Source organism: Copidosoma floridanum, unplaced genomic scaffold (genome assembly GCF_036245765.1).
Source record: "Copidosoma floridanum isolate Cflo_tuat_1 unplaced genomic scaffold, Cflo_Japanese_pri ptg000013l, whole genome shotgun sequence".
Taxonomy (NCBI): Eukaryota; Metazoa; Arthropoda; class Insecta; order Hymenoptera; family Encyrtidae; genus Copidosoma; species Copidosoma floridanum.
Genome location: NW_028321890.1, coordinates 37,453,617 through 37,480,302, shown reverse-complemented (window position 1 = coordinate 37,480,302; position 26,686 = coordinate 37,453,617). Strand labels below are relative to the sequence as shown.

At 45.0% G+C, this 26,686-nt stretch overlaps 2 protein-coding genes across 3 annotated transcripts in view; one reads left to right on the top strand and one right to left on the bottom strand.

Moving 5' to 3' along the window:
* Positions 1-26,686, bottom strand: part of LOC106642207 (Mediator complex subunit 20) — an 85,153-nt gene that overhangs the window by 51,742 nt on the left and 6,725 nt on the right. The gene's annotated exons all lie outside the window — the stretch shown is intronic.
* LOC106642198 (facilitated trehalose transporter Tret1-2 homolog) lies at positions 76-26,686 on the top strand. Of its 2 annotated transcripts, none has more exons than XM_089591525.1 (8): positions 76-412; positions 21,694-21,795; positions 23,796-23,923; positions 24,005-24,251; positions 24,325-24,609; positions 24,795-25,047; positions 25,139-25,503; positions 26,549-26,686. In XM_089591525.1, the coding sequence occupies exons 1-8, from the start codon at positions 368-370 to the stop codon at positions 26,684-26,686; spliced, it is 1,563 nt and encodes a 520-aa protein (XP_089447651.1). In that variant the 5' UTR covers positions 76-367. The 2 variants fall into 2 exon arrangements, with proteins under 2 accessions (XP_089447651.1, XP_089447652.1); XM_089591526.1 differs by lacking the exon at positions 76-412 and adding an exon at positions 15,041-15,270.

The window sequence follows — 26,686 nt, the reverse complement described above, 5'->3', positions numbered from 1 at the left end:
CCGTTGCTTCGCCGGCATAGAGGCACAGGCAACCAGCGGACCGTGAAAAGAGAGCCAGAGCTCGAGTAGTCTCAGTTACGCGGTGGTCATCCGAGCGGTGGGTTGGTTGTTGTTGCTCTGTAAACGCTCCTCCACCCGGACTCACCGTACGATTAATCTTGTGATTAATGAGATTAGCTCGCGTGTTGAAAAAAAAAAAAAAAAGTCAAGACTAATTGTGGAATCTGTATTATATTGGAACAGTGCGCGTATAGGTTTCGTGTGGTTGTCGGTCGCGATATCGGCAGTTGTTCATACTTTTGACCACCGGTCAATTTTCCTTCGTTCGTTCGAGGGATTATGCGAAGGTGCTCCATAAGGAATAGCCATGTCTACGAAGAAGTACTTTACGGTCATCAACATGCCATCATGCGTAAGAGTATATTTTTTTTTCTATCCATACGTTGTGTCCGATTTTCGTGCCGGTTGCTGTTTTTTTTTTTTTTTTTCTCTTTTCGGAGCAGCAACACTCAAAGTTTAAAAGAGGAGGTGTTTTGTGAGTGTTTACGACCACTCGTGCGCTAGTATATATATGGTTAAAATTTGGAGCGCAAGCGAGACGTTCCCTGACCCCGCAAAAATGCAGGGAATCCCGCGAATAATCCAGATCTCAACGTTTTTTTCCGATACTAGATTCCCCGGATAGTATTGGAAATTTGTCTTTAAAAAACAAACAAAAATAGTCCGCGGCATTAAATTTCGTCTTAAAAACTGGTAAATACACACGAGACTCTATTGGTTGTTTTTAAAAAAAAACCGATGTTTTTAAGTTTGTTTATTTTTGTTCTTCAAGTTCTTTATGACAGTTGCGAAAGCAGTGAAGGGAAAGAAAAAAAATCAATAAGAAAGAAAGAGCATTTATCTCAATAACGCGAAAGCGCGTGCTCCCACCGTATAACGTGAGCCGCGCAGTTATCGCCTGCACCCTTCACAAATTAAACGAGCGACAGCCGAGATGATATAAAAGTACGTAAAAAAAATACTCGTTCATCAATAAGCCCAATATAATATCTGCCGTGCGGTCTGCAGCTTGAAATTCCTGACGTAAACACAAGGTATATTTTTCTCCCCGAGCTCGACCCTTTTGTTGCACGTTGTTTTACCGCGTCGATGGATATTTTGCCGCTTACGAAATTCCACTGTCGCGAAGTATATAAGCAACCAGTTTTTAATTAAGAGGGTCAATGCAGTAAATTATTCGTAAGTCTATAACATATCTCTCCTTCGAGCTACAGCTTTAATCTCTTCGCTACATATGCTCCAACACGTACACTTATTACATAAAGACGACGCCCGGATGATGTGAAATTAATCCTATTGGTATAATGTATACGTTTGATCGCGGCATACCGGCGGATCCTCAAATTCCCAACAAATACATTAAACATCGGAGAGGTCTCGAGAGATAAACGCACGGTAAAAAAAAAAAAAAAAAACTGCCGTATAAATCATCGATCGATGCGTGACGCTGTAGGGATTAAAAAACGCGCAGCAGCTACCGGTGCACGGTACAAACGAGGAAAAGCCCTTATGAAGAGGAAAAGTTGGCTTTGCTGTATTATCAGTCTTTGGCTGCTGGATCGCCGCCTATGTGATATTACGTACACCAACTCTCGCGAGAGGAGGGATTAATTATCGCGCGAGAGGTAGGTATATACGCTGCATGTGCCACTTGGCTCCCGTTATCCGCATCCACGGAACATAGTATACACACGCATGGCGAGTGATTAATTAGCGAACACGTCGAAGGCACTGGGCCGCTCAATTTCGCGGTCCGAGAAGCGGGACGCGTATATATACGTAGTTGCGGCAGTAGCCGATCGAACGCGGCAGCGAGAGTATAAATTATATATATATATGCGTGTATACAGCGGGGGCGTGAAAGTTGTCGCCGAGTTTGAAGTATTAATTAACGCGCGCGAGAAGAAAATATGGGGGCGCTCAGCTGCCGCGTATCAAGCTGTGGAACACGCGGGGCCGTTTTTCCGCCTGGCTTTCTTCGAGCCTGCACGCGACTCCACGCGTATAGCGCGTATACTGTTCTATTATACAATGTGATTATAATACGATGTATACTTGCCCACCTGCACTTTTACTTACCTCTCACGCGTCTATGTGTGCATTGTTAATGGTATGTTTAAAAAATAACAGACGATAGTAAGATTGATGCTTAAAAATTTAGTAAAAAAAAAAAATTTACTTTTTACTTTATTTTACTTTGAGACTCGTGATTTTTGTGGGATTTAATAGAAAAAAATGTAAATACGTTGGAACAAAAGCTGTTCGACGAAATGTCATTACATGCATGTCGTAAGAACAAAGATCGTTACTTTGTAAACGGTTTAGATAATAGAATAAAATTAGTGGAACCGGATAGCATTGATATCGATGCAATAATTGTTTTTTTAGGTAAAAGTTACTCGACGCCTCACTAATTATCGAGAACACAAACTTTGTCACCTATAGACGTGAACATTCTCTCGTTATCACCCGTTGAGGCTAGAAAAACACACCTTTATCTTGTTAAACTACAATTACTTCACCGGTTTCAACACAAAGAACCTCCCGTAAATTGTTTTTTTTTTCTTTCCCCCATTAGCTGCAACTTTTATTTTAACAAATAGAGTTTCGGTAATGTCGCCGATAAACCGTTCCAACAATCAACAGTTTCGATCTAGATAATTCGAAGCGCATTGTTTTTTACCGCCTCAGTCTTGACAAACAACTTAATTAACCAAATTATAATTATACAGCGCAAGCGTTGTTTATCGTGTCGCAATATGTGACTGCTATTATTCACAAATATTTTTTTTTTTGTTTTCGAATATAGAACGTAATCCCCTCAGGCTAGTTACGCACTACGTGTTCATTTTGACGAAATAATTATCGATTGGTACCTATTTCAGTTGTTCCCAATTTGACTGATCATTTTTTTTTTTTTTTTAAATTATTATTTAAAGTTGCGAGTAGGACTATGAATGTAAAATCGGTTGGTACATGCAATTAACTTTGTAATTAATGCGAGCGCTTGTATCGATACTGGAAAAAATGACATCTGCTAAAATTAGACGGGAAAATGAAATCTAAAAATTAAGTCGGGGAGAAAAAAATTCATACGAGGGAAGGAAAATTAAGTTTCTTCATTGAGTAGCTCTTGGAAGGTGACCTTTATGAAAACGCGTCACGAAATAAGCTAAATTATCAAAATGAAAGTAACGTAAAACGCTTCGTACACCAAATACAAGATATAAGAACGAAACATTTCAAAGACCAAATGTAAAGTGGATGGCACGCCAAGTACTCTAAATGAGAAGGGCTCGAAAAGTGACTCAGATGTCGCTTTCATTCACCAATAAACTCAATTGAGACTTTTTTCAAAACAAACGCTCGAGTCGAGGCTTCTCCGCGCATCAACGGCATTACACGTAATTGAACGCAAAACGTCAAAGGTTGATTTCACGCGATTCGAATGGCAAAACATTAATATTCTTCATACGTCTTTATATGCGACCAAATCACTCCGCGAGAGTAAGCTAATCAAGTATAACGCGTTTATTTTTTTTTCACTTTATTTCTCCCAACACCTGCCGAAAACTAGATTTTGTCGAGAAAACCCCTTCCGGCAGCTTTTGGCGAATAAAAGTCCCGTTGTAACGACGCGCAACGCGGTACATGCGTATACGTGTAATAAAACGCAGCAGCAGATCCACAAAGATCCATTGAGCTGTCTCTTCGCGGGAGTTGTGTACACGCAGCGCCTTTCTCTTTCCTCGGGCGTAAACGATCTTGTTACCGCCACCCGCGCGGGCTCTTCCTCATGTCGCACTACTGTTGGCGGCTAATTGAGAATGTGAAAACACATCTGGAGTAACTCTGTGCGCGTCTGCTTCCTCGAAAACGGAAAAATTTATTTACTTCCCCCCGGAACGAGTTTGTGGAAACGACCCGTCACCCATTAAAATTATCATTAAACTACGGGACCAACCCAATTTTCTAATATACCTGTATACAGCGGCATGGACCACTGGAGGAAATAACAAAACGTTAAAAGTAAATCGCGCTCAATTTCGGAGACGCGGTAGCTTTAATTTCGCGCTGAAAAGGTTGTTTTGTTACGTAAGAAAGTAAATACATGTAAATACATGTAGCTGCAACAGCATATATACAGAGTATACCCAGCGAGCGCTGATTTTCATAAATTTAATTAAAATACCCACTCGAGTTTTGCAACCATCTCTCGCCGAGTCTGCCCCATATAATATACACACGAATACCCAGCACATAATATATATACAATATAAATAGCAATGGAGCGAGTCGACGGGCAATCGCTTTTGAATAAATAAACGGATGAATGATGAATCGCGCCGGTGTATATATATATATATATGTGTATGCACGCGCAGGGCAGCCGCTAATGAATTTTCTGCTCTTATCGCCGAGGGAAATCTTAATCCCAGGCGACGACAGAAGCGCCACGAGAGCCCGTTAGCTGCGATCTCGAGATGAGCGCGTTATATTATAATATACGCCAGGGCGCCGAGTGTGTTGTCCCGTAGCAGGTGTAATATTCCGCCCACGCGCCCAACGTGCGCGACAGTTTTTTCATCCATAGCGAGCGAAATTCTTTCAATCGCGCGACTAGCTGATACTCCCAATGATTAGTTTTTTTTTTTTTTTTTTTTTTTTTTTTGCTTTAGTATAGGTTGCAATGTGCAACGCGTACGACAACGTACTTTCTACATTTTTTCGGAGAAAACGTGCATGCACGACGAGAGCCTCTATTCTCGCCCATCGGAGCGTTAACTCGAATCGGCCGCTTTTTCCCTCGGAACTCCTGTGTGAAAGGCTCCGGGCACGAGCACCCCAATTATGCTTACTTACAGGGGGGGTACGTATTTTTTCTACTTTGCAAATAATAACGATTTCGCGAAGAGCAAATATAGTGAGAAAATTGTGCCCCGCGAGATGAGATAACGATCGTGTGGATTTGAAATTGATGGAAACAAAAAAGCGAAAAGAGAAAAGTATGCCGTTGGCTCCGCATGACACGCGACAGGCATAGGTACAGGAGCGGAAAAAGTGAATCAACGGCTCGGCGGCCCGTTACATATACCGATACCCTCATGATATCTATGAGCGCACGACACGGTGCATTATGTAGGCCGGAAAATGTTTTTTCAAATCATCACCCTACATACCTACATATGCAAAGTCGATGATGTTGTGGATTTTACAAAAATAAGGAATTACTACGGGTCCATAAAATAAACGAGGATAATTGTATAATTGTAACGAGCCGCTCGAAGTGGCATTTCTCGCGGTGCAAAAAGCATGGGAAAATGTTCATCCGACCAAAAGGAGGAGCGCACCTGTGTATGGGAGCTCGAAGTAGTTTGAACGTGCGTTGCTTCCGTAATAATATAAGTGAGCACGAAACGAGAGAGAGAGAAGAAGAAGAAGAAGTTCCACACACACGTTGCAGCAGCTTTCAAGTGTTATATATTTCGCGATAAGAGGCGCCTATCTGTATGGGATACTGTTACCTACTCGAAGCGCACTCAACTTTTCGTTGTTTTCCACGGCATCCCGTGCACACACGCAAGTGTACCTACATTGTACACATATATAACAAGCGCGTATTTGTTCAGCTGAAGTGCAGCGACACTTTGAATCGGCCGATCGATTTGGATGCAAGGTGCGTCTCGGCCGCTGAATACTTTGTATCTGCAGTGTGTTTCACAAGGCGCCGCGGTAAATTAATACCCCGTAACTATACCGCGGTCCGCGCTTACGGCGCCGCGTGCGATGTACGTGCATTTTCAATCGAGGGTACATTGTACACGTCGGTGATGTTTATGCAAGAGACAAAAAAAAAATACGTGCAGTGTAGTTTTTATTTTCGCGATTATATACTTATACCCATATATATATGATGCCCGTGCAATCGACGCCAGTCGGGTCAATTTGACGCGAAAATACGACTACACGGATACCCAGCAGTCCGCGCGAAGAATAATGTTACAACGATGATGGTGCCCCTCGCGTCCATGTATACCATATGTACACCTGTATACCATGCATCGACAATCGTCACGTACGAGGTGCACGTATATATACTTAGGTACACATTCCGATTCGGAAAAATTCCCAAACGCCGTCTGTCTGTATACATACACATTATGCTATAAACTTGCAAGTTGTACGGAATTATATATATACGCAACGTGCACTCGTGTGTGCCTTGAATCCCTTAGCGTTAGCTTATTGTTGGCGATCGGCGCGCGAATAAAAGGACGCGCGACGGAAAAATAAAGAGCACGAAGAGGTGGAGGAGGAGCAGCTGTTCTCTCGAAATTATAGCGCTTCTATACCTATGCATACACGTATATTGTGTATACGTGACTCTTTCGCAAGTATTACGCAGAGCAGCCCCTTCCGTTTCCACGCGGGGAGGAAAAAGGGAAGCAGGTTGAGGGGGCGTAAAAGGAGAAGGCGATTAGACATTCCTGGCGCTCTTTTCGTCGCTCGCGGCCCTGTTTTTCCCTCTCCCTCCCTCGGAGCTTTCTGTGCAGGTGTGTGTTTGTTTGTTTGTTCTTTTGCGCGGAAAGTGCCTGGGAAAAAAAAGGGCATCGGCCTTCCCGAAGATTAGGAAGCCCTTTTTTCCGCTCTTTCACGCCCTCGGATCGCTTTCGTTTGATATCGCCTCCAGTTTTGTCGTCCTTCCAACAACGGGTCGTGTGCCAAGCCGTTTTTTTGTTGCTACCTTGCGCGGGTAGAAGCAGAACTTCTACACGTACAGTTTGGTTTTTTCCTCTCGCTCCAGTTTTTACGACGACTTTCAAGCGGATTAGGAGCCCCAACGGGAAGTCGTAAAATTTTTATCAAGGAAAACAAATTATTCTCGGCTCCCGATGTAGTTGAATTTCAAAAAAAACATGAAAATCGGCCGCGCGAAGATGCCTATTTTTATTCAGCAATCCACGAGTGGGAAACAACGCCCAACTCTTTGATCGCGGAAGAAACACTATACGCACAGTTTTCGCGAAATTCCATCAGTTGGTATACGCTGCGCGTGTTTGTTGTACGTCTGTGCGAGCTCTACTTTGATCGCCTACGAAAAATGACGTATCAAAGGCTGTTTTTTTTTTTTTTTTTTTTTTTTCATTATGCTAGACTCTCGGGGATGCGAAAAAGCCAACGAAACAAACGCCGTGCGATAATAAGTGATCTGTCAACGTCCGGCGCGTCGTATCGTCGTGTACCGAACGCAAGGCGGAAAGTCGGGCGCGGCAGATACACGCGAGTCAAAGGCGCGATTCCGGGCAGCGCATCGACCCCCCGACCCGTGAAACGAAAGAAAAAACGGGGCATCATTCACCGTCCCTCTCGACGCAGCGTCCTCATCTAGGATTTATCGGCGTTTCTATTTTCCAACGGCTGCACATACACGCACAACACGTGTGCAGATATTATGTACTTGTATTGTATATGTAGCTGACCGGCTGTTTCTCTCTTGGCCGACGGAAGTGTATCGCGTGACACGTGTTTCCTATACATCGCACGCTCGGCCCGATGATGAACGGCACAGTCTCTGTGTGCGCGTGTGAAAGTGGCGCCGTCATACGCAACACGAGTATATGGGGCTTGTATTCGTATATGTACTTACGCACAAAGATTGCCTCGCGTAATTTTTCGAGCGAGTTTATCAATAGTTGGTGATAGGAGAGACTGACCCACATAGCGGTAAAGGCTTATCGTATCGCATCGCGGGAGCGGAGGGGCGTGAGGGGGTTTACAGTTCACCCCTAAACTGAACGCCCGACCTTTTATTTACGCTTTTTTATGACTAATAGGTGTATACGCGCGTACTCGGGCAGGGGGGGGGGAAAGCTCTTTCCACTCGAGAGGCTCGTAAATCGTAGCAGGAAGGAAAATGCACGCTAAAGACCGCCAACAGCGGAGCCTCTTATGTGTGCTCTTCTATCTTCCACTTCTTGGCTTTTCTGCCTCTCTGGAGCGAGGGGTGGCCTCCCATCGTCAACCACGGCGTTTCGAGTGTGTTTTCCGCTCTGGGTTTCATTCATTTTCCAGTTTTAGAGGAGAAAATTTCACTTTTTTTTTTCTTTTTTTTTTTTTTTTTTTTTTTTTTTTTTTTCAGGCACCGTTTCCTAAAATAGAAGCTGGGAACCGAGTTTTCATCCAATTTTATACGGTTTGGGTATTTTTAATGGAAATTAACCCTACGTTTGCGTAATCAAGATTTGGAGACTAATTTTAGAGTTTGGTCGTATACCAATGTTGAAATAAAATATATGGGTACATTTAAGTTAAAAATTGAATATCAATAAGAACCAGAAATCAAACGCAAGAGTTGTAGATTTCAAGACAGTACAGTTTTTTTTTTTTTTTTTTTTTTCTCAAGTATACGTCATTTTAAACTATACAAATTTTAATAATAATCGTTAGTAATAATCGTGGAAAAAAATTTTTATGCTGTGGTTAAATAACCTTTTTAATCCAATGAAGGAAATGCACGAGACGTGCCTTGCATGAAAAAAAAAAAGCGCGCTCTTTCCTATAAATTGTTGCGCCACTTGTTTTTCATTCCCTCGGAATATATCTATCTAATTGCAGGAAATCGAGCTCCAATGGAGCTGATTTCTGCGAAACTAATGAATGTACGGAGAGGCGCACCACGTCAATTGACGAGTATTTTCTATTCTAATGCCGCGAGCGTCTATCGATAAACATGAATGGGAAGAGAAGCAGCGTACAGTTGGAGGGGGAGGAAAAACGCAAAGAGCAAGAAGAGAAACCGATACCACAGCTGCTGACTGACTGTAAGCAGCTGGGCTATTGTACACGTGATTGCTCGTACAACACACATACCGCTGTTGTATCATTGTCTAATATCAAAGCCCCCCACATTACACGGTATATGGGCATTATAATGGACGCATCGTCGCCTACATTTAAAAAAAAAAAAAAATACCGCTTCGCTGTTGTATCATTGTCTAATGTCAAAGCCCCCCACATTACACGGTATATGGGCATTATAATGGGCGCATCGTCGCCTACATTTAAAAAAAAAAAAAGGAAAGCTATGACGCCCCAGACACACACACACACACACGCGTCGAGTCTCTCTTTTTTCCGTAGACGGGCAAAAATGCGTCTTATTTACTGCCTTCCAAAAATAGGCTCCGTATATACTTCGGCGACGGGTCATTTTTTCCGTTTTAGAATGAATTTTCGGCGACGCGCCGAGGGGGACGCTCCGCGTTATATTTTCGGCCCAACATCAGGACTGCCATCCCAACCCAGTGTACAATGTACCTATATAGGTATATATAAAATTGTCCCGGGAGCTCGCGGTCAATGAAACGTCGCTCGCCTCCCCTGTAAGACCACCTCGGTCTCTGCGATGCAGATCTCGATCTTGACATTTCGGAGCGAGCCCATCCCGTTCGTGTGTGTGTGTGTGTTTTGGTTTGTGATCTCTCGTCGCGATCGTGCTTGGCGAAGCGTGCCCTACAAGCATACGCGTCATCTATTTTATCATTTACGTCCCATCCACAACGTGTTTTAAAATTATTAAAGTTAACGCAAGTGTAGAGTATGGAGTGGAAAAAGTTTTGAAGAAAAATACCAAGTACGTGTAAAAATCAGATCACGAACGAGAGACTTATTCTCCCTTGATCGGTCGGTCACTAAATGTGTTATTCGTGAGTAAAATGCATCCTATAATGCTGACATCGACTAAACAAAATGGGCCGGTACATCAAGTAATGTATACAGGTACAGCTGTAACGCACAATCGGCATCGCAATCCTTCGGAGGCTGTAATGTTATATAGCTCGCACCGAGGAAAATCCAGCCGTTGTGTGGCCGTGGCTCAATTTGCCAATTTAACAGGCGTCTCGCTGTCCAGCAACAACAGCGGGAAAGTGCTGTCATCGGAGGACTGCAAGCCGAACTCGACAACAACAACAACAACAACAACAGCACTGCAGCGTCAAAACGGACAGGAGTCGCGGGAGACCGAACGGCATCGAGCTATACATCAGGAGCGCCCATTGTTCCGAGTCCCGTCCCGCGGCGTGACAATGGGCTTGTTGTTTTGTCCCGATGGCGAGAACCGCCCGGGCCGTATATACTTACTTATTTAAAGCTCGCACTTTTTCGAAGCGCCAAACGAACATCATACGCAACCCCCTCGACATGTACCGCGAGGGGGTATGGAGAAAAAAAATTTCAGCTCCTACGTAATATATTGTACACGCATCATGCATTTTTGGGCCCGTGCGACCGGCCGATCCGCGCGAGCTTAGGTGCACTTGTATATATCGTATAGAGTCGTAGGTGTGGCTGTTTCCTCCATCCGTATATACATACCCCTTTCTTTGTGTTGCATAAGATATACACCAGCAAAATTGATTTGGTCGCGCGGCCACGAGGGACTACATCGGCAAACAGGGACGGTTTTCGTACAATATCACGCTGTGCGTGTGGGCAAGCGTCAGACGGTCTGACAATTTGACGGCCAGCAAAGGGGGAAAAACTACATAATTACACATGGGGCAGCAATGATACACCCCTGATGCGCGCATGGTATTATGATATAGGTACACTGTGCGGTGCACCTGACGCTGCTGTTTTGATGGTTTGATTGCAGCACAAAACTGTATACGTGTTGGTTTATTGTGTACCTGCAGTTCTAATGTATACATAATATATATACCTTAGGGGTTTTTTTTGTTTGTTTTAATTACTTTTCTTTAAAGTGGATTTCAGTCGACACGCGTGTTCAATGACATATTTATGTTGTCCGATCAAACCTGGCGAGCCGAAACACCTGTAAATCTTGTCACTCTGTAATGTATCATCCCTTTTAATCAGCCCATGTACGTATTCTACCCAAAATTTCGCGAAACTCTTAAACAACGCACGCACGCACGAGCGTCTAACTGGAACGGCCGAGTAAAAACTCTCGAGATAAACCAGTCACCGGGGGGGAAAAAAAAACTGTCCTCAAAAAGTGGTGCCACAACAGCATGTTCGTCTCGGAACACGAGGTACAAACATAAGCATACGCGCCGTTTAATTTGGATGTCATCAACATTTCGCTCGCATACCCACGATTTTCCTCGTCTCTCGGCAAACGCCCCCTACCACCCTCCTCTATTCGTCCTAAAAAGCCACTCGATATTAGTCTGGCCACCTAATCATATATTGCAATGCGCAATTAAGAGAGGAAAATCGATGACCCAGATGTACCTTCTCCTCCTCCTCGAGACTACTACGGCCGATACGACGGTGTTGAAGTATATAGTAGTATAGCAGCGTGCCAAAGAGAAAGAGCAAGTCTAACTGCACTTTATACATACATACATATATATATACACGTGGTCGGGCAGTCAAGTTTTCTCGCACAAGTATATGGCCAATGTCAAAGTTCGAATCGATATGGAGCGAAAATGAAGTTGGCGAACCCCCATCCTCCATTTCCTTCTGTTTCTTATTTGTTGCTGCATGCCGGGAAGAACGGGAAACGGAGATCCCGAAAACACTCTAGATTATATTCCCAGCGAAAGCAAGCAAATCAAGTAGAGGTCAAACAAACCTTCCGCCCGTTCGTACATGCTACTGTTTCTCAGCTTTGCTCCCGTATATATAATTGTATATACTTAGGTACTCAACAATAAGCGCCATATGGTAATCGAAGAGAGGACAGGATAAACAAAAAGTCAATATATTATACTTATGTGCACAGTAGTTGTGCCCATACTCGTGTTAGCTTTATTTGCCCGGCATGAATGAGCGAGCGGTTCCGATCGACTTTGTCCCGAGACTTGCACGGTGAACTCGCGTTTTGCAAAATTTCCCGCGGGAACTCGTTTGAGCGCAATTTCCTCTGAGAGAAAGAAAACTCCATGGTACAAGCGTATACGAAAACGCCGAGCAGCAAAAGAGTGTCGTGATTACCATGAGAAACTGCGTGTATAGAGGAAAATACTTTGAATTCAAAGCAAGGCTTGTTCGAGCACACGCTCCTCGAGCAGATATTATGTCTCTCGACGCCAACATCCGAGAAATAAAGGGGCAAAAGACGCGAACGAGCAAACGCCGTGTACGCCATTTCAAGATGTTTGCGAGAGAAAGAGGGAATCGTCGCGTCTTTGGAAAATCGTCTCTTACGGGTACTTTTGTTTACATCATATGGCAGACCTATATTTGTACACCCCGTCGTAAAAGAGGATTCGTGTAAAAAAGAAGAAAATAATCATTTTTCCAAGTGAAATGCCAATACTCTTTAATCAATCTCATCCCCCGAAAATGTTTCAAACTCTCTTTTTTTCTCCACTTGCGATACATATAGTCCACGTTGAGTCGAAAAGTACCAATAATACCTTTTGTACAAGTGCCCGAAATTTCCATCCCCGAGCTCGGAGTCGAAGGAAAGAAAAGAAAGTTTAGCCATCAGTGAAACGAGTATCGGTTTGGCGTTTCAAGAGAATATAAGGTATATGTAGCTGCACACGGACGCAGCGCGTTATTCCCGCTCCACCGAACTGGGTATCGGTAACCTGAAATCGCCCGATACCCCATATTACACGCAAAGCGCACGTCAAACCTATTAGTCTTCTTCTTGTTATTTTCCCATTTGTTATCCGTACTCGCCGCCTGTAGGTCTCTATACTGACTGCACACGCGAAATCAGCGCAGCGTGAAAGCGCACCCGCCACCCGGCCAAGGTATATCTCTCGCTCCGTCGTGCATCATCGCGAAACTAAAGCAAAAAGCAAGAGAAATCGCATCGATGTACACGGGCGTGCGGGGCACAAATGGGAGACTTGTGGAATACTATACACGGGGGGGCACGAGGGAGAGCCATAAAAGTGCAGAGCGCGTCCGTCGACGAAGACGACATCACAAGTGCCGGACGAGCCGCGAGAAATCACGTTTGGTTACCTATACACACACACACATTGTGCGCGCGGTAACCAATATATCCCCCTTTTCTCTCCACACCATGGCTCGAGGGCTGTTTACAGGCGTGGGGCTTCCTTAGCTGCACTCGCTACTGGTACCGCGCAACACCCACCCCCCGTGCAGTATACACGCATCCTCAACCCCTTCCTTTTTTTTTTTTTTTTTTTTTTTTTTTTTCTCACTGCAGTCCCTCGGTGTGTTTGACTTTTTTTTTTTTGGCTTGCATCGACGAAATCGTGATACTTTTTTGAGGTGCCAGCAGTTTTGTTGCTCCTTTTGCTACGGGAATCGCATGCTCGACGGGAACGAGTGTCAGATTGAGTTGGGCTCGACGCACTGGATATATTCAAAAATTGACATTTTTGCTGATTTGCAAAGCGATTATTTTTCAAGAGTAAAAATCAATCGATAAAAACAACATAATATTCGGTTACAGCGGGGCCATAAACTTTTTTCGGATTAGACTCTCGATGTATAAGCGGCTAATAGAACAAAAAGAGGCAGCCGTGTGCCCTCGAGTTTACGGCGCAGGGAACTCTCGTGGGGACCGTAGGATTTTTGTACAATAAATGCAGGCCATTGTTTTCTTTTGGTCAGCTGTATATGCTCCGATGGCCGGAGAAGCCAAACGTCATCCGATGAATAACCAATCCGTCTGTTCCCCGTACCCCTTTTCGCCTGTAATTAATTTCGAGCTGGCGACCCAGCGCACGTACACGCGGATTAAAAAAACAAAACGAAAAAAAAAAAAAAAAAAAAAAAAAAACTTGCACGCGCAGTTTTCTGCTTGATTAATCGAAGGCCCGCGGTGGAGGTGGGGGGGATTCCAGCAGTCGTTCCTTGTGACGTCGCGCGGAGATAAGGACTCGTCCGCGAGAGCTCGAAGATTAATCGACTGCTCTCGAGCATATAGGCAGTCGAAGCATACGTAGCGCGCGACTCGCAGTGCATAGGCGCTAGTTAATACGTTAGGTGAATTCACTCGTTTACTTTTCCGTGCCTCTGTAATTGAGTCGCCACCTCCGTCTCTATCTTAATCATCGGCGCGACTTATTGAACATTGCAAATTCAATTTCTTTGCGAAACGCCAACGCTTAGGTACAGGTGTATTTAGACTTTTAATAATCATTAGACCGATATAGATGCATCTTAGCTCCCGTAATTGTGACGAGACGAAAGGAGGCTTTAACTCGTATAGAAATATACATCTTTAAAACTGAAATAAATAACGCGCGCGTGTGTTGTTAAAAAAATTTAAATGACCGTATTTGCCACGAGAGGGAAAATTACAAACATCTGGCCCGTAGTAATACAATAAAATTGTGCTCCTCGGCCATTCGTGATGGGCGTCGTTGTAATTTCTGGCGTACAATAGACACGGAAAATAGAAGAAAACACATTCCAAAACGTAGTGCGTGTACCTACGTACACTTGGTAGATTGCGCACCGAGGAATATCATACATGCGGTGCACCGCATCACGCATCTTTGGCCAAAAGCAGACCTGATGGGCCATTTACATTATATATTGTGCCACGATGCGAATATATATTATATTGCATGTTGTATTATGGCCTTGCAAGGGTTGACTTGGGAGAGGATTAGTGTAGGTGTCAGCAATGGTGCGAGAAGAATTAAGGTATTTACCAAAAGTCAACTTTTCGAAAGTCATTAATTTAAAATTGAGACAAAGATGGCGTTTTTAGCAAAGCGCAGAAATTGTAAAATTTAAATTGTCTAATGAGGATACACCTTGTATACCTCCCATGCACCGTCGCTGTCAGTGCAATGAATTTTACAGTACGGAAAGTACGGGGGGGGGGGGAGGAAGAAAAAGAGCACGCACATGTATGTATATGGGGCCGTCAAGCTCAGCTCAGAGGGCGCTAGGGAGAACATAAGGTATATAAATATATGTTGTACATGCAGCACCACGTTTAGAAGGGATTCATCGATTCATGTATACTGTCTATTGTAAACCAGAGGCCCTTCTTATCTCTCTAGTGTCCCTGGAGCTGAGCTTACCAACTCGCCGGCCCCGTATATAGGTGTGAAGAAATTTTGGTAGCACCTCAGTACTCGACTGGACACGATCGGGACGAGTCGTCGATCTAGCATCGACGCTTCGTTGCTTGCGTCGTTCGTGCGTCTATACAGTGAATTTTCAACTTGTTCTCGGTGTGTTTGTTGCTCAACGATGAAAAAGTGCCAGATAAATTTGCCCGATTTTGTTTCGGTACGTAAATACACCTACATATACCATACAAATGATATTGTCGGTGCACAAAAGCAGATGCTCGAGCGCGACTGTGCTCGAAAAGCTCAAACGACCGCTTTGATTTAGCTCGCGGGTATATGCACATTACGGCCGAGCCCTCCGTATCCGGTCGGTAAATCTTCCCCATCGGCAAAGTGCAGCGTTTGCGACTTGGCGAGGGTGTTGTATGACGTATATACTTGCACACCGCCTTTCGGTGCGCGTTTTCGTGTTTTTGTTCGACCCGCGGCCCCCCGAGTGTTTGCATTACGCTTCGAGGATCCCTTCCGAGAGCTTTCGCGAGATTTATTGAGTGACGAGCGATTTACGCGCTGCCTCTCCATGGAGATGTTGTGGTCTTGCGCTCGCTGCGACGGCCGTTTCGGAGTTTTTGGTCGGGTGTTTTTAAAAATTAAGGGAACGAGCTCTCTTTCGACTTTGCTCGGGAGACGCATGTGTACACGTTTTCTCCTCTACCGTGGAATGTCAGAAAAAATAATAATCCATGCCATTTACTACAATTGACCAGGTGAATTTACAAAGTGTGGTGTAAATGTACCATTTCCAACGAGAGACTATTTACAAATTGATTATTTGCTGCGTGGTGAACCGAATTTCTCGAGCGCACATAGAAGATAAGCGCGTGTCATTTGATCTCTGAACTTCAAGTACCGATTTTTCCCCATTGTAACCTATATACGGTTTGGTATATACACGGATTGAGACGCTCGGGTATATACGCACGGCCAAGCAGGAGCACACGCGATGGGATAGTCGAAAAGCTTTTTATTTCTGAAATTTCCATCTCTGAAGGGAGGAATAGTTGCGCGCGCGAGCGATCATCGCGCATCATTTCGGAAATGACGGAATTTGAGTGCGCTCCTCGGTTGTCGGTGCAACGGGTGGAAAAATTGCTGCCGGCGTACAAATATATGCGTATACATTCGCCCTCCTGTGGCAGTTCTCTTAATTACCCGATGCGGATGTTTTTCCGCGTCGTTTACTCCGTGTGTGCTTGTATCATTTTTTTTTTTTTTTTTTTTTTTTTTTTTTTTTTTTTTTTTTTTTTTTTTTTTTTTTTTATAAAGCAAGAACCCCGAGAGTTTCAAAAACGTCGATTTCAGTACGTGTTCTTGCATTATTTTTCAGCTCGAAAAAAAAAATCTGCACTCGAATTATGCATGTACTTATAGATCGAGAGCTGTCATTAACGTCTATACTTTACATTTAATTAACATGGCATAACGTTTAGATCGAGCGCATATGTAATTAGCCGCCGGATAAAGACGGGGAACGTATAGGTGATATTAAATTTTTCGAAACGTGTGCAAATGTACTTGGTAATGACCCGTTGAACCAACATCCCCGTAGTTTTTGCGAAACTCGATGATTTTCACGCCTCTACTAGTTTTGTACGAGAAAAAAAAAAAAAAAAAGTCCTACATGATATTCAGGGCAAGAGTGAATCAATGTAAGCCACCGAATCGCACGGGCAGCTTTTCCAGCCGAGCGAGACGCGCTTAGCGATGCAACGACGCTTACACCGGGGCTTGGCAACTGCAACAAAACTACGGCATCATCCCGTGCACCTAGTGTACAGCGTAAGAGAGGAGCGCCACGTGCAGTCCAATAACCCAGGACGTATGGAACCGACGACGAGGCGCTATTGAAATTCCTAAGCCGCGCATATGTGTATATGCGGGGAACAACCTTAACTTGGCAGAAACATCACACACACCTCTTGAACTTTACCGAAAACACAGCACGAAATAATACCGTATTTGCACGCGGGGGGTGAAAGAAACTCGTTTTCCTTACGCGACATCCATCCGTTTTACATTATAATCGGTGTCCTCGTGTCGCGTCTTATAATATATAGTGTACGGCACACGAGAGGTGGGGTGTGCAAACGTTAACGGGGATTGAGAATTTAATGCGACGGGGATGGGATTTATTGGCCGCGGCGTTTCGTATAGTCGCGGAGACGCACGTGTGTTTATAGCGGAATACCGGGTTTTTAGACGGATGAAATGCGCGCGCCAGAGGGAGAAGATGTCGATCGAACCTCGATGCTTTTTCCTGTCCGCGCTACATTTCCCCAACGAGCGACTACAGATTTTTTTACTGTTTTCCCGGTTTCAGTATAGTGGAATTTATCTCCCGCGTATCTTGTGCGTATACCTGAAAACCTTTGCAAGACCGTACTTACCATCGAGTCAATCGACAATAAACTCCCGGTGAAAAGTCGGGGCACAGCGATTTGAGAACATCGCGAGTATCCACAATCCTATCTCCGAGGGACAAGCCGAGGGTACGTTTCACCCCGTCATATTCAAGAGATACACCGAGCAGCACATGCATACATCCTACGTACAGCGGGGCAGAGAGGGAAAAGTGAAAGTGCCCGAGTAAAGTGCGCAAAAAATCTGCGTAACCTCACGATTGTCGGGGGAAAACACACACACACCCGATCTCGAGCTAAAACATTGCCGAGTGCGCGATAGACGCGTGTATACGGACAATCGAGTGGAAACTCTGGTCGCCCGGTTTTTTTTTTTTTTTTTTTTTTTTTTTTAGTCAAGTAACAACACGAGCAGAGAGAACCAGCATGTGCCGCGAGCGCTTAAGTAATCGCGAGGCTGCGCCGTGTCGGCTCTATCGATTATACAATAGTATAGGTGCTCGTAGCGTGTACATTTATATACATGTATATATATACAGCAGCCGGGGGAGAATGGCCGGTATGCGGTGTGCTATATGCAGAGCTGCTTCCGTGAGATGAAAATAATGCGCTTAACGGCGCTTGGTGTTACTAGAAACTCAACGTAAGTAAGGGGTAATTAGCAGTGCCTACATGGTGGTATGGACATATCACTGCGTACGAGCACCATGATGGGGATGTTTGTAATGATTTTGCGTTACATAAACTGCATATTGTACAACATGGGCTTGGAAAATCGACTGCCGATTTTTCCCATGTATAATACATATATACGCCATATAAGCCGTAATGATGATCGTTTCGGTGTATATGTATGCGTTATATTATACATATTACGCAGTGTAGTGCGTGCATGAATGGCTTTAGATCGGCACCCAGTGAAAACAGAGTAAATAAGAGTATTGCGCTATCTAAACAAAACAGTTTTCAATTTTCCGACTGAAAAGTATAGGCGTGTGCGCGCGCGATCGATCCAATTAAATTTCCATTCAACGCCGATGCGCAGCCAAATAACGTATATAGAATAAAAAGAAGACGAAATAAAAAAAAAGAGAGAGCACCCGGACGTAGCGACGTCCACGACACTCTATATACGTATATATATGCTGTATATCGATCAGACCCTTCCCTACTTTCTTAGCTATCGTGAAAATCTGTAATTAAGTTCCGTTGGAGGGAGACGCGGAGGCTGGCGCACAATACATAAGCAGATTCAAAGCCTCCCGGCCTGTATGGGTGGCTTATACCGTCGCATCTTCTTATGAAATCTCCGCTGTCCAAAGTTGCCACGAGAGAGAAAGAGAGGGGGGGGGGATGAGGGACTTTTCCTAGCCGGGAATGAGAGTGCAGCCGCGGGAGTACTATGGCACATAATTTACGATCGAGTCCTGAATCGCGGGCTGTTTTGCATTTTACTACGGGCTTTTAATTACTCCGATGTGTGCATGTTTATCGCTTCCTCCTTGGAACGAGCCGTGCACACTCGAGGAAAATAGTGACCATTCGGGTGGAAAGCACAGAGGAGTATACTTATTTTTTAGGGAGGAAAATTTCATAGACGGAGAAAAATGGGAAAGGAGAGAAATTTTAATATTCCGCGATTAAAACATCATCCTCGCATGTACAGCCATTGCGCGGTTTTACGGAATCACCATTTCCTCCACTGGACGCGCTCGGTGACGTATAAACGTTTTTCAATAATCAATCAATCCGCCGCGCGTAGCGTCTTGACGCAGCTGCGCCTCTGCAGCTCGAAAATGCAAAAAACAATGTGTATACATATATAGATGATCCCGTGGAGCTCGTCATTGATTTATGCACCGGGAGAGAGGGACGAGTTGTTTATTTCGCGAGGAGACGCGAAATCGATTCGGGCGCGCGAGAAAGTTATAATGACTAGACGCGCCCCGCGAGGAAATATAAACTAACTCACGCCGAACACTCGCGCGTGTCTACATAATACGTATGTATGTGTGGACTTACATATTCATAAATGCAGACGCTAGTGATTTAATTAAGTCGTCGGTCACGGGAGGTATGCGTGTAGAGGGTGGGCTCTCCGTGGTGTCGATTAATCGGGAGGAGGTTACTTTGGATGAGTCGGCGAACTCCGCGTGGATTCCATCGTTGGAAATTTTTTTAATTTAGCTCTCGTCGACATACTGCGTTTTTGGGAGAGATTATAGCTTTGACTACTTTTCATTTACTTGCGAACTGAGTGTACGGTTTTACCGTATATACAAAAGTTTTTCTCTCGTAAGTATACATCTTCTATGCGAGGCCCGTTTCTTCTGGTATTTACTCTCATAATCTAAACGAGTAAAACATCTTCAAAAACGGTGTAGGGAGAAATTTTCTTGTATGCGAGATGGCATCGATTTTATTAATTTTGCACTCAAAGTTTCCGGCACGTAAGTATATACGTAAAGAGGACTTTTGGATTGGCTATAATTATAGACTTTCTCTACAGTTTACGGGGTAAATAAATTACCGCAGAGTCGCCCCGAGTATGTACATATATAAAAGTGTACGAGGGACAGCGAGTGTTGATTGAAACTCGTATTACTCGTTAAACAAGCGAAGATAGTATCTCGCAATATATTATAATGAGCGCGAGCCAAACTTGTCCACACGAGAACAGACTTTTATTTGTTTCCCCGTGGACGAATGTATAGCTTTCCAAATATAATGTTATCAATTCGACTTTTATGCACATTATGATTGGTAACAACCAACCAAACGGTCCTAAATAAGCTACTTTTAAAAAAAATGTGATTTTACCGTATCTTGCGATACAATTTTGTACCGATCGCGAAAATTTTCCCGCGTGATGTATACGTCGTACATCTCCTCGTGTACGGCTCAACTCGCTGAGTCTATTTTGACCCAGCAGTGAAACTCGTACACACACACAAGTAGTGTCCTCTTGGCCATTTCTCTTTCTCGAAAGAAAAAAAAAAAAAAAAAAAGAAAAAAGAAAAAGAAAAGAAAAGAGAGAACTAAAAGCTGCGCAGACGCGCGCCATTAAAGACCCCCCCCCCCTTTCGAGTTAATGACAGTCTTTGGACAATATGATGCGCCGCGCTCGTTAAAAGCAAGCGCGAGCGTAAAACCACCAGCTGCACCGCTTTTAACCCGCCCGTGTTGTGTACCCCCGCAGCTATTGTTCCCTGCAGGCATCACCAGCAATTGACAAGAGAAAGCACTGCATACGAGCGCGCGTATTTTACGCATCTGGGAAAAAAAAAGCCAAGCTCTCCTCTCGCGAGGACGACGGGTTTTTCGACTCGCTCCAAGCCGATGATTGATTTTCCTTCAAAACCGTATGGTATATATTAGACGTATCGGGCTATTAGAGGAAAAAAATAGTGTAGCTCTATATAGGAGTGATGCTAAAGTGCCATGCTTGTTTTTTTTTTTTTTTTTTTTTTTTTTTTTCATGTTCCTACATTTTTACAGCAGGTAGTGCTGATTAATTTTCGAGTCTGACGATTTAACTGTGACGCCGGAATTTTTTCACACCCGAAATAGTCGTGTTGCCGTGAAAAAGTCAAACGAGTATTTTTTCAATCTCTGCTTTTCGGGTGGTCGCTCGGCTCCGATACCCCTTCGGGCTAGAATATAATGTACGTAAACACGTACGAGTGTACGACCCGCGTGAAAGTAATTAATGATAGGTACTTGCCTCCGTGACGTGTATATATATAACGGACCTCCGAATTCGTTGCGAGTCCCAGTGTATGATATTATATTAAGTAGGTACACATCGGGTATATGAAACGCCGGGCAGTAAAAATATATACAGCCGAGGCGAGAGAGCGTCAGCTTGATTTTATTAATATTCCTAAGATTAATGCCTCGAGCCCGAAAGCTACTTAGGAGCGCGCGTTTATTAATGCGGACGAAATTTTTTGCGCGTTAATGCGACGTTTATCTCCTCCCGGCGAGGTTTTCTTTCTTTTTTTTTTTTTTTCACGACGCTTTTCCTGCGCAAGATAAAAAAAAAAAAAAAAAAAAAACCTCGCTATAGCCTCTCTAAAAGCATCTAATTTTTCCACTACGTGACAAAGTAGCTCTGCTCGGAGAGACTCTACATGTGTATGTCGAAAGAAAAAATTGAAGCTGGTGAAAATATACAGATGGAAGTAAGTAAAAGACGATCGATTTGTTGTGTGTTGCAGGTGACAACGGTACCGAGCAAGGCCGAGGACGACCTCAAAGTCCCGCGAGCCACAGTCGTGCACATGGAGTCCACGCCCAGCCGACCTCAACACTCGTCCCAGGTGAGTGCGTTCGCGTGTTTTCCGCTCTATAAATATATATACACACAAATGTATTGTACACCCACTGGAAACTTTCGATACGGAACGCATCGCGGAGCCGATCGGTCGAGACCCCGTGCGAGCTTTTCGTCTGATCGGCTCGCTGGATTTTTTGTCCCCGGGACCGACAACGAGGGGGGTAAAAAAGTAAACTTTGCCACACTATATATATGGAGTGCTATACACATGGCTGTGTTTTATTGTTTCGCCCTACCTGGTATTGTATTGTATGCCGGAGGCAAATAAGTTAAATCGACGGCGCAGGTATCCTTATTATATGCTACGGTGCAATTTCGGGCGGGGCAGCGCGTGTTTGTTGATCTTGGAAAAAAGAAAGAGTCTCGGCAATAGAAATAGCTATAAAACGGGGGTGGGTGGACCGCCCAAAATGAAGACATCGGCCGTAATGAACGGTTTGGTTGAATAATGCGCGAGGGAGGAGAGGCGCGTATACGAGAGGGCAAATGGTTAGAGCATCGGCGATTGCACGTATGCGCTATTGGCTACACCCGTGTGCACGTAAAATACCTTTAAAGGAGGGAATTGCGCTCGGGGGGCCGCCGGAGCTAATGACCCGAGCTCGATATTAGGCGCTCTCGGAACTCTTTTTTTTTTTTTTTTTTTTTCCCTCTTCGCAATCAATCAGCCGGCCTTCCTTCCGAGAACGCTATTTATCCGCGATTTCTTCCCCCCATCCCGCCTCCTACCCACGGCCGGTGCTCTAATCGAAAAGCGATTCTTTGCTCAGCGGTACTGTATCACTGTAATTTTCGATGCGCTTTTAGCGACCCCCCCCCCCCAGCTACGCAATGTTACACTCTAATAATTTACGCGAATCGACCTTGGAGGGGGGGGGGGAATAAAAGCTCAATTGTCGCGAGCCAAGAGTCCGAATGTTACGTACGATATCTTTTGACAAACGCCGACCGTACAATTAGGCAACGGTTGCTACAATGTATACTTGCTCCAGGAGCAAGACAAATAATGTGATTAATAACGAGATAACCACGATTGCAGAATCCGTAATACAATGAACACGTGAAAAATCGATATAACCCAGAGATATATATATATATTTGGAATTCCGGGGGGGGGGTAAAAAAGGAATATAAACACACATTGCACGCATATACATATACAGATGGGTATAATAAATACGAGCGACTCGTGCGAGTAGCAGATTCTCTTAAATGTATGTATATATATAACAGAGGAGGGCCATTGTTTTATCGCGCGCGATAAGTCTCGCGCATTCCGGGCCGACTTGCCCATTGTCGGAGCAGTATACGTATATATGCATTAGGTACACCTACATGTAAATCGCACAATGGCTCGTACCGTGTGCAGGACGACGTATCCATGTGACATTACAAGTTGGCTTGTGGTGGAAATCGGTATTCCCAGACTCTCCGCTTGACTTTAAATTTGCTCGCGCGAGAATACTTTTAATTGGACCGAAGATACTCACGTGTATAACCGAGCGAAAAGATCGAGCAGTGCGGGCTCATTAGCCAACGCAGCCACTGCTCCGTAAACGGTACATCGTGTATACCGGGTGATCTCTACCGAGAGTAGAGCGGAGAAACAGAGCGGGATAAACCGAGGCGAGATTTGCTTCCGACAATCGACGATCATCGGGAGCTGCGAGTCGTGCAAAACCACATCCGAAGCCCTCCACCGCCTATATGTATAAGTATCACTGCGACCGACTTACCTCGACTCTCTTGATCGATACATATATATACCCATTTCGTTCGACCCGAGGACGATTCCTCGTGATTATTCCAAGTGCGCGTCGCTGATTAAAAAACTTTGCACCCCCTCTCGGTCCGGTTACATCCTCCAATGATAATCCAGCGAGGGGATCAATCAATTGGGACACTGCGTTTAAAAAACCCCCTTTCCACAAGTATAGCCATTGACTTTTGTTGTTTGAGCAAAGTATTTTGTTTCCGTCGCAGGTACTGGCGACCCTGGCTCTGTCCATGGGTACCCTGTCTTCGGGATTGGCGAAGGGTTACACGTCCCCAACCCTCGACTCCTTCCTGAACAATAACTCGCCCGACCTCTACCCGTGGCTCAGCACCTGGTGAGTCAATCTTCCAAATGAGTCATCATCGCCACGCATATGGATGTCCAGGTGTAACTATAACTCTTTTTGTTTTACAAGGATGGCGTTTACGGTGACGGCGCAGGAGGCCTCGTGGGTAGCGGCGCTGTCGTTGCTCGGCGCCTGGGCCGGTGCCATCATAGGTGACTGGACGATGCGCAAGGGTCGCCGGCTGGCTCTCAGAATGACCTCCCTGCCCCTGGCCGTGGCGTGGATCCTCACGGGTCTCGCGCCCTGCGTCGAGCTCATCTACCTTACCAGTTTCTCCGTCGGGCTCTGCTGCTCCATCATCACGATGGTCGCTCAGGTAACAGATATACACTGTATAATCTTTAAAAAAACGGCACGATCAAAACAATAAATCAACTATAACATGACAGGTGTACATATCGGAGATATCGCTGCCGGGTATACGGGGCTGTCTGTCGGCGATGCTGAAAGTGCTGGGCCACGTTGGGGTGTTGCTCGCCTACATATTCGGCTCGTGTCTCAATTGGCGGGAGAGCGCCCTTCTGGTATCCATCGCTCCGTCGATGCTCTTCTTCGGCACCCTTTTCATTCCCGAGACGCCCTCCTACCTTGTGCTCAACGGCAAGGATGAGGAGGCTGCCAGTAGTCTGCAGTGGCTACGCGGCTCCGAGGTCGACATCAGGAACGAGCTACAGGTATGGCTTTTTTTTTTTTTTTTTTTATCTCTGCACTTGTCTCTTGCGAGAAAAAATTATAGCGATACAGCAACTGCCTCGCGCATTGGGAGAGCTCTCACAATTTTTTCTTTGTGCATCAAACAATCCCCGATCGAGGATACCCATCATGATTATCAACTCTCTCTCTCTCTCTCTTGTTTCAGATCATAAAGACGAACGTCCTGGTGTCACGGGCCAAACAGTACGAGCAATCCTTCAAAAATAGCATGCTCACGCCTAGGCTGTACAAGCCGATCGGCATAACGTGCGGCCTCATGTTCTTCCAAAGATTTTCGGGGGCCAGCACCTTCAACTACTACGCCGTGAACATCTTCCGCCAGACCCTCGGCGACATGAACCCCCACAACGCGACGATAGCCATTGGGTTCGTCCAACTGTTGGCCTCGCTTCTCTCGGGTGAGTCACCACGTACACCGATATATCAATACTTTGGCTTATTAATTGAAACGTCTTCACATCAAAATTCATCTGTAATTCGCCTATACAGGCTTCCTGATCGACGTGGTCGGCCGATTGCCGCTCCTGATAGCCAGCACGGTCTTCATGTCGCTGGCGCTCGCGGGCTTCGGTAGCTACTCCTACTACAACTCGATGTCACAGCTGCAGAGCATCCCAGCCTCGACTTACGCCGCTGAGGCGACGGTGACGATGACGGGCCAGTACGACTGGATACCACTGATCTGCGTCCTCGTATTCACCACGGCCTTCGCCCTGGGCATCTCGCCCATATCTTGGCTTCTCATCGGTGAGCTCTTCCCACTCGAGTACCGCGGTCTCGGCTCGAGCATCAGCACCAGTTTCAGTTACTTCTGCGCCTTCATCGCCACCAAGCTCTACATGGACTTTCAGCAGGTGAGCGAATTTCAAAATTGCATCCGTATTGAAAAAAAAAAAAAAAAACAATCCAAAGCGAATCGGGGTACAATTAGACCGCTTTTTTTTTTTATAAGTGCCAATTTTCTAAGGCGCACCGTGTGCCATTCTTCCATTGTTTAGCATGGAAAAAAAAATCTGGCGCGTTACATATGTCATCCCCGGAAATAATTGACTTAATCGCGCGCCGCTCCCCCGCGTTCTTTTCAAATTACACGGGCCTGAATATCTAAGCAGCAGCGGCGCGACAAAGAAGATCAGCTGTACGAGAAAGGAGAAAACGCGGAGGTGCAGCTATATAGGAAGTGCAGCATTGCTTCTTCAACTGCAAAGCGACGAGACACACCGTATTCGTAATATGTACAGTCCTCGCGATTTGCCTTTTCGCATTAGCTTATAATTGCAGGGAAAAATACCGACAGCGAGAGAACACTAGTGTGCGTGGGTGTGCCGTTAACTGAGTGACTTTTCTTCCGTGGCCGATGCTGCGGCCGACGATTAATATCGAACCGCACGACGACTTAATGATCGGTTCAACGCTACGGTGCGGTTTGCGCTCGCAAGGCTCGGTTTGATGTCGGACATGTAGCTGCATTCGTGTTACACTTGTCGACGATTTGCGCCACGCAGATGCCGTTTTTGTACGTACACGTGGTAAACTGTAATTATCAAGCGATACATGTGCAGCTAATGAACACGTATTACGCAAGGTATAGGAGCATTGCGTCAACTTTGCGGGAATTTCGATTTATTTTGCGAAACAATTAAATTCATCAACACCCGATCGCTACGTTATTCTCATCGAGACCACGTTTTATCGTTTACGATTCTTTCGCGCTGATTCATTTTTATTTTCCGCGGTGTAAAAAAAAAGAAGAAAAAAAAGTGGTTGTATTTCACGTAATACTCGGCATGATTAACGAGCAAGCGGCAACGATTACCCCACTCGCTTTGGAGATGAAAGATAATGTGGATGACGTGTAAAGTAATAGTGAAATAAATAAAAATGTGTACTGTTTCGCAGACGATGGGCCTGCACGGGACATTTTGGTTGTACGCCGTGGTGTCGGTGTTCGGTCTGGGCTTCGTCGTGTGCTGCGTGCCCGAGACCAAGGGCAAACAGCTGGACGAGATGAACCCGGACTACGCCCAATCCCGGTAG